Source organism: Elephantulus edwardii, unplaced genomic scaffold, assembly GCF_000299155.1.
Source record: "Elephantulus edwardii isolate Elephantulus edwardi_28Jun2011 unplaced genomic scaffold, EleEdw1.0 scaffold00014, whole genome shotgun sequence".
In the NCBI taxonomy this organism is placed as follows: Eukaryota; Metazoa; Chordata; class Mammalia; order Macroscelidea; family Macroscelididae; genus Elephantulus; species Elephantulus edwardii.
The window spans coordinates 26866750-26882544 of NW_006399764.1; the positions used below are offsets into that span (position 1 = coordinate 26866750).

Here is a 15795-nt window from a genome sequence, read left to right on the forward strand (position 1 = left end):
TCAATGGGAAAAGACAAGTGCAACGCCGTGTTTCAAAAGGCTACAATCACTTGCTTCCATTGCCATTCTACTTAACATAATTAAGAATGAGAACATAGCAATGAGGATTACCTGTTCTGTCAGAGTCTCACTTTCTTTATGTTTCCCTCGTGACCACTGAATTCCACCGTTTCCAGTTATTACAATGGTTGCAAAAATCTCCTCACCTGAAGGATCTCTTCCAGGTTCTTTGACTTCAAAGTGCTCTGTGTAGAAGGCAGACTGAAGGGTTTCCAGATTTATAAGATATTTAAGTTTCAAGTTTCTGGCGGTGGCTTTGCACTGGCTGAACTGCTGAATAAACCTGCGAAATCTGTACCTTATTCGCTTTCTTGTCAAAATATGGTAGTCTTGGATCTTTGCTCGGACACATTTTGGTAAGAATGTCTTGTAGCTAGGAATTTTAAAAAAGCACACACATAAAAACAAAAGGAAATTAAAGACTAATTAATAATAAATTGAAAAAGTGCTATGACCTATCTCCATAACAGGCAGGTACTACAATAGTAACTAAGTAGAGAAAATTCGTATCAACACCATCCAGACAGTGTAAAACCTCTAAGTTCATTTGATACACTACCTTTTCTAAATTACCATTAACATTTAGAATAGTCAATGCCTATTTCACCCATAATGATTCTAATACTTGGTCACTGTAGTTGAAAATCAAGTTTTAAAAACCTTTATTATGCACCATTTTGTTAAGTTTCATTGCACTGTGCTGCATATATTTCCCATGATGTTAGACTCCAAAGTTAATCTGAATTCTAGGAAATGAATGTTACATTTTATCAAATGTTACGGTCATTATGTATTTATTGTCTATAGTTTGCTTGGCTCCACAGTCAACACTCTTGGCACCAGTAGCCAGGAAATTAAAAGGCGCATTGCCATGGGAAAGTCTGCTGTTAGGGACCTCTCCAAAGTACTGAAGAGCAATGGTGTCTCTCTGGAGACTAAGGTGCGTTTGATACAGGCCATGGTCTTCACAATCACTTGTTATGCATCAGAGAGTTGGACAATGACCGAGGAGGATAGAAGGAGAATTGATGCCTTTGAGCTGTGGTGCTGGAGAAGAGTATTGAGAATACCATGGACTGCTAGGAAAACAAACAGATTCGTCCTGGAAAGGGTTAAACCGGGTGGCTCCTTGGAGGCAAGGAATCTGAGGCTCCATCTAACATACTTTGGACATGTGGTGAGGAGAGACCGGTCCTTGGAGAAGGAAATCATGCTTGGGAGGGTGGAGGGACAGCGCAGGAGGGAAAGACCCTCTATGAGGTGGATTGATTCAGTGACTGGGGTAATCGGGATGGGAGTGTCGGAGACAGTGTGATTGGCACAGGACAGAGCAGAGTTTAGGGCTGTTGTACATAGGGTCGCTAAGAGTCGCAAGTGACTCGACGGCACATAACAACAACAACATACTATTTTCTTTCTTTTTTTTTAATTTTTATTGTTTTTTGTGCATGTACCGTCAAATTAGATCTGACTGGTACAGGAGGAAACTGTCCCTCCTTCTCCGGTAGAGCATCTGGTGGATTTGAACCATGTACAGCTTCTTGCCACTAGGTTACCAGAGCTCCTCAACATACTATTTTCTTAAACCTGCTTCCATAATTCCTCTATGATTCAAACTGTCACATTTAGAAAAGTTCTTATCCTTTTATACTTCTATCTGTATGCACCACATCCTAAAGAAGAGAATTTATCTGCTTCCCAAATATCTGACAAATAAGAACACTTTCCATCTGAAGGTACTCAGCGCTCCACTGCCGTTAAGTCTATTCCAGCTCTTAACAGAGTGGAACTGTCAAGAAGGTTCCCAAGGCTGTAAATCTTTATGAAAGCCAACTTTCATATCTTGCTTCTGAAGCAGCTGCTGGGCTCACATAGCCAACATTTCTGCTAGTAGCCAACCACTTAAACACTGTAGTATTTACTTCGTCCTGTGAGTTCTTCTCTTATCTAGTGAGTTCTCTGTCATTCTGTTTTGTTGTTATCTATCATCTAGTAGGAACCAACTTCTAGCTGACCCTCCAGCAGGTTTTCAGAGGTAGTAAATCACACGGGAGGAGAGTGACCATTTTCCTCCTGCAGAACAGCTGGTGGATTCAAACTGTGTGCCTTTTAGTTGGCAGCATAACTCTCTACCACTTGGCCACCAGAGCTCCAAGCAACTTTTCTTGACCACCACAGCCTCATGAGATGTTTCTCCCTTCGTTCTCATAGTAATCCTGTGCCTTATTCCATACTATTATTATCATTCTGTACTCTTGTTTACTCCCTGCCAGTATAAACAAGCATGTTTTTAAAAACCTTCTTAAACTGTTCACATTTATGTGCATGGATTTGCATAAGGGATTTACCTGATAGAGTTATAGATGGCCAGTGGGGTCTGGTCCTTTTCTTTGGCTATTCTCATCATATCTAACACTGCCATTCCAAGACATTCTTCCTGTGTCTCATGCGTCACCGGCACTTTGATCCAACCATGTACAAAATCATGCCGCCACTGATGGAGAAACAATTAGAAAAAAATTATCTAACCATAAGGGTCACTGTCCCATTGTAATCTACCACTGCATTTTAACCTGTAATGTTCTTTCTAGAACATGTATCTTAAGTAAACTTTCCCCTGACTGTTGATAATTTTATCACAAAACTTCAGCAGTTTACAAATGGAAAGTGTTCTAAATTGAGATCCTGATTTTAAAGTACCTATGACAGCAGGCTGTTTCACTGCATATATCTTCAAATTTAACTTCTACATAAAAATTACCTAGTAGGTTGCTTAATTATGCTATGACATTTTAAAAAAATTATACTAAACCCTGAGTTGAATAAAAAAAAAAAAAAGAAGACTCAGTTTTGACATCAAGTAAACAAAAATTTAGCAGGTATGATAAGGCATGAAATAATCATGATGCTCCAAACTACAGAGTAATTATCATACCACAGACATTTCAGGAGTTTAGAGAACGTTTAGAGTGTATCCAGTTGATAATCAGAGAATATTACATGCAAGACGAGAGATGTGATGTAGTCTTTAAAGACACAGAAAACCCAGACAGCCATAAAACAGTGGGAAAATAGTTTGACTGGGACAGATAATCTAAGAATGTGGACTCCAACTTGGTAGTAAATTGGGGCTCTACTGTACAAGCCTTTGAATTACCTGGAAGCAATGAGTATGCAAAGAATCTGTGAGAGCAACATTAAGAGCAGGATCAACATAACAACAACTAGAGAAAAAGCACAGAAGAAATAGAGAGTCCTAGATGCCAAAGTCTGATACTTAACCTACTGTTGTTGTTGTTGTCATCATCGTTGTTATGCACCACTGAGTCGGAATCCACTATAGCTGACCTTACCAGGAATTTTCAAAGGTGCTAAACCGAATGGGACGAGAGTGTCTATCTTTCTCCCGTGGAGCAGCTGGTGGATTCAAACTGCCTACCTTTGGGTTTGGCAGCACAACTCCTTACCACTAAGCCACCAGATCTCCCTAGTTATTTAAACTGTTGTTATCGTGGGCCCTCAAGTCGGAACTAACTCACAGCTGACCCTCTAGCAGGTTTTCAGAGGCAGTTAATCACACGGGAGAAGACTGCCATCTTCTTCCCATGAAGCAGCCGGTGGATTAAACTGTTTGCCTCTGGGTTGACAGCACAGCTCCTTACCACTAGGCAACCAGATCTCTCTAGTTATTTAAACTAGTATTGCTTAAATATCAAAGTAGTGTCACTTAAAAAAAATCATTTTATTAAACTTCTGGCAAAATGGTTTCCATCTGGCCATATGACACTGTTGCTAGGTGCTGTAGAGGTAAGTATGACCCACAGCCTCTCTCAGGTCCACACCCAAAGTATCTGAGATGAAGCATCACCAGCCTTGACTTTAAAGAGCACTCTGGCTGCAGCTTTTCCAAGGCGTATCTGTTTGTGACTTTGGCAGTCCATAAAAAGGTAGTACTCTTCGCCAACACCACAGCTCAAAGTTATCAATTTTTAATTTCCTTATTAATTTCCAACTTTCAAACTGACTGAAAGACCATGCCCTGAATCAGGTGCACCTTAGTCCTCAGACTGACATCACTGCTCCTCAATAACTTGTAGAGGTCCCCGACAGGGAACTTTCCCAGTGCAATGTATCTCCTGAGCTGCTAATGTCATTGTGTGTGTGCTGTTTAATGCAGAGTCAGAACCGAGCCACAGCTAACCCTCTGGCAGGTTTGTAGAGGCAGTTTGCAGAGCTCCTGACAGCTTTAGAAGCAGGACATGGACATCTGCATTCAGTCAGTCAACTATGAAAAGGCAGTCTTACTCTGCATTCAGTCAGTCAACTATGAAAAGACAGTCTCACTCTCAAAACCAAAAATAAGCCCCCCAACATGAACAGACAAAAACTAAGTAAAAGTTTTTGACATATTATCAGCTTATTTAGGGAGATCTGGTGGCCTAGTGGCAAGAAGCTGTGCTGCAACCCTGAAGGCATGCAGTTCTAATCCACCAGCTGCTCCACGGAAGAAGGATGGGCAGTCTCGTCCCATGTGATTGTCTGTGAAAACCACGGGTCTACAGGACACAGCATCAGCTTGTTTATGAGCCAAGCAGCCGTCTTTGATGACAAAAAGCTATCTCAGTGTCCCCACATCTCAGTGTCCTTATGAAACCTATAAACTGATATGGCAGAAACCAAGGAAGCTGCTGCCACTCGCTCTGTGGGGAAGATTGTGAATGTTACTAGGCCCCTCGAACCATCTACAAAACCACACACAAAATCCACTCTACCAATGGCATGTACTGTTCACAGACACAGTTTAAAGCTACAGCAGCTTGACGCTGGAGTGCCCAGTGCAGTTCCCGGGGAAGGCGCTTGGCAGCCAGACTGCTTTTTTCATTGTAAAACAATCTACTTTGTGAGATTTAAAGTATTAAAATTTAAAAGAAATGTCAAAAGGATCAAATCAAGTTATATTATCAAATTGTTTCTATTATGTATCAACCTAAGGATTGAAAACAAGTAATTCAAGACCAAGTTCTGCTACTTCACTACACTGGCTGTGAGAAGCAGAAGAGCAATCTTCTCAGATGTGAAGCTTCTGATGCTCAAAAGGCAGTCTGCACGGCAAGGCGAATCTCACATAACCCAGGACAGAGAGAACGGAAGCATACCTGAGCAAACAGGTAAGACATGACGAAGTCATCCAGAAGCGGAGCTTCCGCACCCCGCGCTATTCCATGGCGGTAGGTTCTGCTGCTGCCGTGACAGTACCAGTAAGGAAAGTAAAACCTACAAGACAGGGAGAGCCTTCAGTCACGCGACACAGGAACATCCACCTGCAACCTTCCAAGACATTACCTTTCAAAAACCACAGCTAATGCTGCTGCATACAACATGGTGACAACTGGAAATCTGCTTGAGACCATGATAAAAAGAGAGGTATAAAACAGAAACACAGTAAAAACAATAGCTGTCATTACACCAATGACAGCTCACGGCCACCTCCTGGGTGCAAGCCTCACAGGGTGGTCGAGCTGGCCCTATCTCGCACCATCCTCACCACCTCTGTTTTGTCCACTATGGTAGCAGTCATTATGTCAATAAACCTTGTTGAAGGTCTTCTCTTTCACTGACCATCTACTTTTCTCAGCATGATGTCTCTCTCAAAGGGCTGGGTTCCTCCTGAAAATTTGCCCAAAGTAAGTGAGACAAAGCTTCACCATCCTTGCCTCAAAGGAACACTCTGGCTGCATTTTCTTCAAGACAAATTTGGGATTTTGGCAGTTCATAGTATATATTAAATACACTTCACCAACACCACAATTCAAAAGTATTAATTCTTCTGTCATCCTTACTCATTTTTCCAGCTTATAAATAATTCAAGAAGCTTCACCTGTGGAGAAGCTGGTAGATTTGAACCATGTGCATTTGGGATTGCAATGAAACTTCTTACCACTAGGCTGCCAGAGCTCCACTGTTTATATAAAGAAGAAGGTGGCATCAGGATTGGAGGAGGATTCATCAACAACCTGCATTACGCTGATGACACCATCTTGCTTGTAGAAAGTGAAGACTTGATGCAGAACATCAAAAACTACAGCTTTCAACATGAGTTACATCTCAACAACAGGACAACAAAAATCTTCACTACTGAACTATTAGGCAGCATCACGCTAGGTGGAGAAAAGTCTGAAGTTGTCAAATATTTTAATGAACACTCATGGTAGCAGCAGTCAAGACATCAAGAGACATACTGCATTGGGGCAATCTGCAAGGACCTCTCCAAAGTCCTAAACAGAAAGGATGTTAGTTTAAAAACCAAAGGAACATATATGTTTTTGCAGAAATATTGTTAAAGCTGGTGATATACTAAAAGCCATGTTATGAGTCTTAAGGATAACTGAGATCATGAAAATCCCTGAAAATGGCTACATCTGGTTAAAAAAAAAACAACCCACAAAGGTACACCTGATATTTTGTTATTTTTTAATTGCTTTGCATCGATACACACACCTACAGCCCCACCCACACACAGAGCAAGTACTTGGGTTTTGGTGTTATATCCTAGAAACTATGCTTAATCCAAGGTCACTCAAGAACTTTCCTTTTTCATCCTTTCATAATGATTTTTTTTCTTTTTTTGGTGAAAGTTGGATTTTTCTTGAACAATTTTTATACAGAATGTTTCATACCATTGAGTATAATTTTCATCATTCTCTTATTTCCATTCTGGTTTTGTTTCCATTGACCTAGCTTCCCTGCCTCACCTTGTCATCTTATCTTTGCTTTCGGATAAATATTGACTATTTGGTTTCATATAGTTAATTGCTAAGGGAACACATTACTCACGTATTACTATTACAATTTATTCTTTGGCTGAAAGGTGACCTGCAAAAATAGTTTCCATTCCAAGTTCAAAGGGTGTTTTAGTCTGATAGTCTCCAGGTGTTCCTCTGGGCTCCCGTAAGTCCAGTGTCTTTTAGGAATTTGCATTTTGTTCTAAGCTCTTCTTCCTTTTTGTCCAGGACCTTTGTGTCCTGGAGTCATAACGGTCGGAAGAAGGAGCCATGCACTACCTGCTTCTAGTCTCAGCTCAGGAGAGACTGTGGTTTGAGTGGGCTGGTGATCCCTTGGACTCGTTTTTTTCTTGGGAGTCTTTGATTTCCTTCATTCTCTTTAGTTCCATACAAGTAGAGACGAAGTTACCTTCTAAGATTTTCAAAGTTTTAACTCTTCATTCTAGCTCTACAATTCATGTTTACTTTTTGCATGTTGTATTAGATAGTAGGCCAACTTCTCTATTTTTTGTGCAAGGATATTTGGTTACCTCAACACTATTTGTGTAAAAAAAAAAGTTTTGTTTCCCATTGCATTATTTTGGTACTTTTGTAAAACTCAAATGATCATAAATATAAGAGATTCTTTCAAGATTTCCCATGTTAATGTCTATGGGTGATGCAGTTAATGAACTTGGCTGCTAACTGAAAGGTTGTACATTCAAAGTATCTCAGAAGAAAGACCAGGCAATCTACTTCCAAAAGCCAGCTGCTGAATCCTCAATGGAGTACAGTTCTAATCTGATATACAAGGGGGTGCTAGGCCCTGAGAGCACCCTCTATAAATAAAAGGTAGGAGACGTTTAAAAACAAAAAAATAACATAAAATTTCCTTTTGGATAATTTATCTTGTCTTCACCTCACTTAAAGGAAGTGATGTTAAACCACATACTATTATATAAAGCATAAAATTTCACAGAAAAGTAGCAATATTCTACACAAGATTTTTCCAGTAAAGACCTTCCTCATTCTTTTATTTCTTTAATTGTTACCTTAAGTGGTAAAGTGACATCCTACCAGAACTGTTTTATTCTCAGAGCACTTTAACATCTTATTGTAGACATTTGCTCTAGCAGAGAGACCATCCTAACTGAAGAAGATGAAATGTTAATCACGCTATTTCTCTGGTCTCTGGCTTCTTTGCAATTGGCTTGTATATTTGATCATTTTTTTCCATTTGCTTCATCACCATTAGGTGAGTCATGAACAGTCATGCTGTGGAGAGTACCTTATTCTGTATAGTACTTTGTGCCTGGCCGACTCATCTGTGTGGAAGACATGGTTGGGCGGATACCAGATCCTTTCTGTTTCATTCATCAAAGCAAACATGTTGTGATACACAGGTGTGATACCTAGGAAAGAAGCAGAAGGAGACATGATTACAGATGGTTCAAAGTACATCTACTTAACATCTATCATCAATAATGAGTTAAAATGATAATTCTTAAAATCCGCACAAAATGAAATAGCAATCTAAATCTTTCGGTACATCAATAACACTTGAATTCTTAAACAAATATCTTTTCATTTTCTATTTCTTAAAAGATGACTTTGGTGATCTGTCAAGAAACTTTTAAAGGCTTTTTTATCCAGTTTTTCTAGCTGTCCTCTGCAAAGGTTTTGATCCAGATTTTCAAGTTTCCTTAAGAGATGAAATCCACTCATGTTTGTTTGGTTTTTAACAGATACGGAGGGTATAAAAAACCCCTCACTAAAATATTTATAAATAACTGAATACTTTTAAAGAACAATAGAAACGTTTTACTTTAAAATGTCAAATTTTACACAACATACCAGTAAAGATAGCATCTGTACTATTTAAACTTACATTAAAAAATCCTTAATGCCAACTTTTTTTTAACTCTCAACTTAAGATGTGCAAAAGGTATGAGATTTTTTTCAAGTATCCTTTCAGAAGAGACCACTAATCTAAAATACATAGAAAATGTCTAACCACAGTTTTAAAATGGACATTCCCTTCAAATACATATAGAGCAATCTTCTTCTCTTTTCTACACACGCACGACTATGGCACAAAACAACTCTTCACAAATGCCATAAAATAATCATACCCAGCATGTTCTCTATGCATACTTTAATTCATAAATTAATTTATTCTTTAAAGTTTTAAAAACATAAGTATCATAGAAAACACTCCTCCAAAACGAAATCTCCAAAGTGCTAAAGAGCAATTTAAAGATGAAAGTATGTCTGATTCAAGCAATGATCTTCTCAATTGCTTCCTATCAACATCCTTGGTACTAGCAGTCAAGAAATTAAGAGACATGTTGAACTGAGAAAGAAAGGCCTTTCTAAAAATACTAAGGAACAATGCTGTCAGTTAGAAGACATGTTTTATTCAATCACTTGCGATGTATAGGAGAGTTGGAAAATGAGTAAGAATAACAGAAGAATTGATGCCTTTGAGTTATGGTATTGGAGAAGATACTCCATGACTGAATATCCTACGGACTGCAAAAAACTAACAGATATGTCTTAGAAAAAGTGCAGCCACAGTAACCCTTGGAGGCAACGATGGTTAAACTCTGTCTCATGTACTTTGGGAACGCTATTAGGAGGGACTAATCCTTGGGACTGATACAGTAACTACAGCAATGAGGGTAGGGGTGTCAGAGACAGTGAGACTGGCCCAGGACTGGGCAGGCAGGCTTCAGAGCTGCTGTATATAGGTTGCTATGAACCACAGAAGACTCAACAGCACCTAACAACAACAATATTCCTTGGGAGCTGTGGTGGCCTACTGGCAAGAAGCTGCACTGCAATCTCAAAGAGTGCAAGGTTCAAATCCACCAGCTGCTCTGTGGGAGATGGATGGAAATCTCCTCCCATATGATTAACATGTTGCAGCACACTTTTAAATTGACGACTGTGCTTAGAAATACATTTTGCCGTCATTTGCGGCAATGTGTTAACTGCCTCTGAAAATCTGCTGGAGGGTCAGCTATGAGTTGATTCCAACTTGACGGTACACAACAAGAGAACATCATGCTTGGAAAAGTGAAGGAGTCAAGAAAGGCAAGAAGACCCTTAACGAGCTGACTGACATAGTGACAGTAGCAATAGGCTCAAGCATGTCAGAAAAGGACAACACGGGATAAGACAGGGTTGCTGAGTTATACTAAAAAGCCAACTAATAACGACAACCTACACATCTGAAAATTGGACAACAAATAACGATGACAGAAAAAGAACTGTTGCCTCTGAATTGTGTTGGTGAAGAGGATTCAATATTCCAGTGTGAAAAGAACGAACAAAACTGTCTTAAAGGATGTGCAACCAGGGTGTTCCTTAAAGGGAAGGACAGAGAAACTCCATTTCACATACTTTGAGCATGCTGTTAGGAGGGTCCAGTCCTTGAAAAAAAATGTATAGGAGTGGGAAAGACAGACGTTCAGAGAAGAGAAAAAGACACTTAACAAGACGTACTTAACAATGGGATCAAACATAGCAGACATGGTGGGGATGGCACAGAGCAGGGAATGAGAGAGGGTCACTGTGAGTTTAAAAAGTCCACTGGATCAAAGAAATTGAGGTTTGCTAAAGCTGAGTGAGGTGGTACCCATCTGTGCCTCCACTGTTTCAGTCTCAACTTCTTTATGGCCAGCATTGTATCCTGGAGTTACTTCCGGATCAAGAATATTCTTTGACCTATTTATGAAAGCCTATCAATGCAGCTTTAGCTTGCTTGGCTCCACAGTCAACAGTCTTGGCACCAGCAGCCAGGAAATTAAAAGGCGCATTGCCATGGGAAAGTCTGCTGTTAGGGACCTCTCCAAAGTACTGAAGAGCAATGGTGTCTCTCTGGAGACTAAGGTGCGTCTGATACAGGCCATGGTCTTCACAATCACTTGATATGCATCAGAGAGTTGGACAATAACCAAGGAGGATAGAAGGAGAATTGATGCCTTTGAGCTGTGGTGCTGGAGAAGAGTATTGAGAATACCATGGACTGCTAGGAAAACAAACAGATTTGTCCTGGAAAGGGTTAAACCGGGTGGCTCCTTGGAGGCAAGGATTCTGAGGCTCCGTCTAACATACTTTGGACATGTTGTGAGGAGAGACCGGTCCTTAAGAGGGACAGCGCAGGAGAGGAAGGCCCTCTATGAGGTGGATTGATTCAGTGACTGGGATAACTGGGATGGGAGTGTCAGAGACAGTGCGATTGGCACAGGACAGAACGGAGTTTAGGGCTGTTGTACATAGGGTCGCTATGAGTCGCAAGCGACTCGACAGCACATTAACAACAACAACAACATCAATGCAGTAATGAAGAAAACACCACTTCCAACAGCAGTTATTGACAATGCAAAGCAGAGTGTTGTAAAATACATTCCCCCAAGTCACCAAAGCCAATCCAAAAAGCCAAATTATAAATCCAGTTGATAAAAAGTAGATATATTTCCAGATTTTATGTGAAACTGGCCTTTCACTATTGTCCACAACCAAGAGTTCTCAAAGTGAGCTGGAATCATGGTAAATCTTATCTAGTAATGAGGAGGAAATAATTTTTAATGACTTTCAAACTCTCCACTGCTTGAGAAATGTTTTTAAATCATAGCTCATATCACCTGATACTAATGGCAGCCCTTTGACAACAGCAGTACCCAATTACCAGTTTGAGGAAATAGTTCTTTTTTCTCTCTCAAGCAACTACCAGGACTTTAACTCAGTTCCAAATCATTCTAGAGTAAGACAATTTGTTATCCCACTAAATTAAGTCTCCATTCTATAACAGGTGCAGGGAGAGTGCTGGAGCGGAAAGATGATGTCAAATCTTAATAATCTCAAAGTATGGTAGAAGAGACAGAGAAGTCATTGGAAAATTATAATTCAAGAAAGTAAACATGCACGCATCCAAACAAAAGCACAGAAAGGAGAGCTGTAAACCTAGTGTTGTGACCATTAAAGCACTCAGCTGCTAACTGGAAGGTCAGTGGTTCAAACCCACCAGCCATCACTCAGGAGAGCGATATGGCCATCTCCTTCCATAAAGATTACCGTTTCGGAAACCCTCTGGGATAGTTCTACTGTGTTCAGGTCAAGCCATGAAGGTAGGATGCTGGGAAGGAGCCAAAGACATTCCAAACACAGGGAACACTATGAATGCATAAGAAACACTGACTAGAAACATGGCTTTCCTATCCACTATCTGACAGACATGGTATTTTTAAAATAATTTTTCTATTATCAAGAAACAGAATTATATTTACAAATATTTAGAAAAAGGCACAGGAAAAACACTGCTTAAATCTCACCAATTTAACACAACTACTAATATTTAGGTAGACAAGATTTCCTTCTGTCTTTAAAAAACAAGATTTAGCTGCGTTTAAACATAAAACATTATAACCACAGAGCATCTATATTTTCTAAATTATTTAATTCTAACATTGAAAGCATTTTTCTTTGTTGGTACATAGTCTCATGTCTATAATTTTAAAGAGCTGGACAACTAGTAGTGGTCAGAAACTGCGTGGCTTTCAACAAAAAGAGCAGCAACTTGCTTTTCCTCAAGCAAATGAGAAAAATAGGAAGTCGGCTTCTACACTCACTCCTGCATTTGTGTCAAGAGATATAGAGAAGAAAAGAAAATGGATTTACCAATGTCAAAGAAAGGAGTGTGTATCTGGAAAGGGAGCAGAGGGAGCTCAATGCCTGTAAAAAGCTGGTTTAATATTTCTGATCATTCCACACTGCTTCCCATTCTTGGCCTCCAGTTTATTTAATGAAACTAGAACTTAGTATTTTGGAAAAAAAGAAGAACAACTCAAGTGGCAAGTTGTGCTCCACAGCTTGTCTTCACTCAGCTTCTCACATTTAAAAACTCTATAAATGAGATGTGAAAGGAGATGGTCAAACATCACTACACCTGCCACTCAGTTCCTGCACTTGTTAAGTAAAACAGAAGACACTGAGCAGTATTTACTCAGGCCTGAATAAGGACCGCATTAAAAGAAAAAATTTTATCAAAATGAAACAATTTTCAGGATTTACAAAATTTTAATTATATTTCAAAGAGTCAGGAATAAAGTTACTTTGAAACTCTTACCATAATAACTTTATAGAGATGTCTTTCAGGATTTGTAGCTTCTTAAAAATCTATTTTCAATTAATTTGTTGCAAGTACAATTAGAATTTTATTTACAACAGAAGGAAATGACAGCTGTGATTAGTCTTCTGCCAGAAATATTTTATGATGTTATGTCCCACTGAGTCAACTACAACTCACAGCAACCTTATGAGTAATAGATCTGAATCTTGTCCTATCGATTGTCCTTGTCCTATCTTTTCCATTCTCAATGCCTTTGATGTGTTTGAGCTCACTGATCCATTCACTCTGTCCATCCATCCAGTTGAAGGTCTTCCTCTCTCTCTCTGATCCTCCACCTTTCCCAATAGGGTAATTTGTTTCCAAGGATGGCCCCCTTTGGACAGCATGCCTATAGTAGGTCAAACAGAGGCACTCTAAGGAGCAGCCTGACTGTACTTCCTGTAAGGCAGATTTGTTTATTCTTTTCGCAGCCCAGGGGATAATAAGTATTCTTTGCCAACACCACAATTCAAAGGCATCAATTCTTCTTTGGTCACCTTTATTCACTGTTCAACCTTTAAACAGATAGGAAGCAAATGAAAATACCATAGCTTGAAATACTATATAAAGTATTTCATGTAAAGTGGACTTTACATGAAAACAAATCCATTGCCTTCAAGTTAATTCCAACTCTAACAACTTTGGAACGGGGCAAAAAATTGCCTCACAGGGTTCTCGGGGTCACCTTTAAAGAGGCGGCTTTCTTTCTGGCATGGTTATGGGTGCAAACCCTTCAGTTTGCATCTGAGCACTTTAACAACTATGCCATCAGGCTCCCTGGAGTTTCTATAAACTAAAACCAAGCCCACTGCTGTGCCATCAGTGCAGACTCCTGGTGATCCTCGAACAGGCTGCCAAGGTCACACGTTGTTGTGAGAAAAGACTTGCCCACCTTTCTCTCTCAAACCCCTCAATTCACATTTAATAACTATTCTAACCTCATCTAATTTTAGTAACTACAGCTAACCTCATCTAATTTGTTCCACATGAGAGGACAAATTAATGCTACAAATCCTATTTTTAAGACATTTAATGCTAGACTTAAAATCATCCTACTCCTCTTCATAACAAAATAAAGCAAAAATAGACTCAACTAATTAATCTTTCTATTAAAAGAGCATTTGAAAGTCAAGTTCTTTGATAACAGATACCATAGTAACCTCAGTGGCCCAGTAACATGGGCCAGCTCCAGAGAAAGAGTTTGGTGGGGCGAGCTCTGAATAGGCTACCGCAAGGTAATGTAATCCCAAAACAAGAATAAAAATTATCTGGAAATAAACCAAGTAAGAAAAATGTACTTATGAGGCCACACAGATAGGACCTTCAAAGAGGAAGTGAAAGAAAACAATTTTGTCAGTAACCACTGTACATCTAATCAAGAATCTTAATTAAAAAAAAAAAACACTTCAAGACATTGATACTCGGTTTTAATACCATTCTCAGGATTTAGCTTTAAAGTTTTCTTACACTATGAAATAGATAAGAAGATTCTTTAGCCATCTTAGAGCCCAATTAATATTGCTGGGTTTAAATTTGTTTTGCTATGAAATCCACGTAGACGAACAGAAAGGGCAACCTAGGTCGAACGTTCAAGCATGGAAATACAAAGGAAGAGGAACAGTTGTAAGCAGACACTAGTAATTGGCAGTGACTGGGGTAATCGGGATGGGTGTGTCAGAGGCAATGAGATTGGTACAGGATAGAGCAGGGTTTAGGGCTGTTGTACATAGGGTCGCTATGAGTCGCAAACGACTCGACGGCACATAACAACAACAACAACAACAATGAAGTTCACGGCAATTTCACCTGAAATTCCACCCAAGTCATGGTCGCATCCTTTACACATGTGAGAGAATGCCTTTCAGCTACACAGGACAAGATGCAAAACGCTTTCAGAAAGTAATCCAGGTATGAGGTTGCACCATGTTGTTGTTGTCAGGGGCCACTGAGTGAGTTCACAGGAACCATACGTCCAACGGCAGGAAACCCTGCCCCTTCCACATATACGCTGTCTCAGAGCTGGATCATTAACGCAGCGGTCTATTCACAAGAACATGCAGACTTCTGCACGTTTGGATGTGGTGGGGTTTTTTTTTAAATACTTACCACAAGCTTTAGAAGCTGCAACACAAATTTCTTCAGCAACATACTCCCCACTTGGAAACGTCAGGTAATCTTCCTCAGCTTTCCCGAGGGAATGGTAGAGATACACCTGAAGGACTGGCTCCATCTGCTTCACAGAAGCCGCAGGTCCAGGAATATCACCGTTCTGATGCCCAGGAGACGGGGAGGATCCTTCCATGTCTGTCATTGTAAGGCAAGCCATTCCCATGCACAGCTGTTCTCAGAACACTGACCTGTAGGACAAAACAATAACGTTACAGAGGCAAGTGAAGGTGATACGGTGTCCTTTATATGCAAGTCTCTCGAGAGCAGCAACCCCGCAGAATCTATTAACTGAACACACACCTATTTCTGTAACATTTACTAAAAGGTTGGCGGCACAGTGCTCTAAGATTGTGGCTGCTAACTGAAAAGGGCAGGAGAGAGATCACGTCCGGCTCTGTGAAGATGAACAACCTGGAGTCTCCTGCTGCAGGTCTGCTCCGTCTGCAGAGTAACAAGGAAGTGACTCGATGGTGATGAGGGTGGGATAATACAATTACAACTGAGACATCTCAGACAAATTCAAGTTTCTTGGAGACAAAGAATCTTAAGTAACCTAACGGAGTATACTCTATTATAGGCATACAAAGCACTTACAAAAGCAAATAATAAAATCAGTCACTATTAGAAGATGAT

The 15795-nt window shown here is 39.9% G+C and overlaps 1 protein-coding gene across 1 annotated transcript in view; it reads right to left on the reverse strand.

Annotated features, from left to right (window-relative positions):
• Positions 1-15345, reverse strand: part of JAK2 (Janus kinase 2) — a 58942-nt gene extending 43597 nt beyond the window's left edge. The window contains exons 1-5 of the mRNA XM_006881313.1: positions 15100-15345; positions 8110-8233; positions 5217-5334; positions 2409-2554; positions 112-433 (exon numbers count right to left, since the gene is read on the reverse strand). Of these exons, the coding sequence (XP_006881375.1) occupies positions 112-433; positions 2409-2554; positions 5217-5334; positions 8110-8233; positions 15100-15325 (936 nt within the window). The 5' untranslated portion in view covers positions 15326-15345. The remainder of the gene's footprint in view (positions 1-111; positions 434-2408; positions 2555-5216; positions 5335-8109; positions 8234-15099) is intronic.
• Positions 15346-15795: the final 450 nt, after the last annotated feature.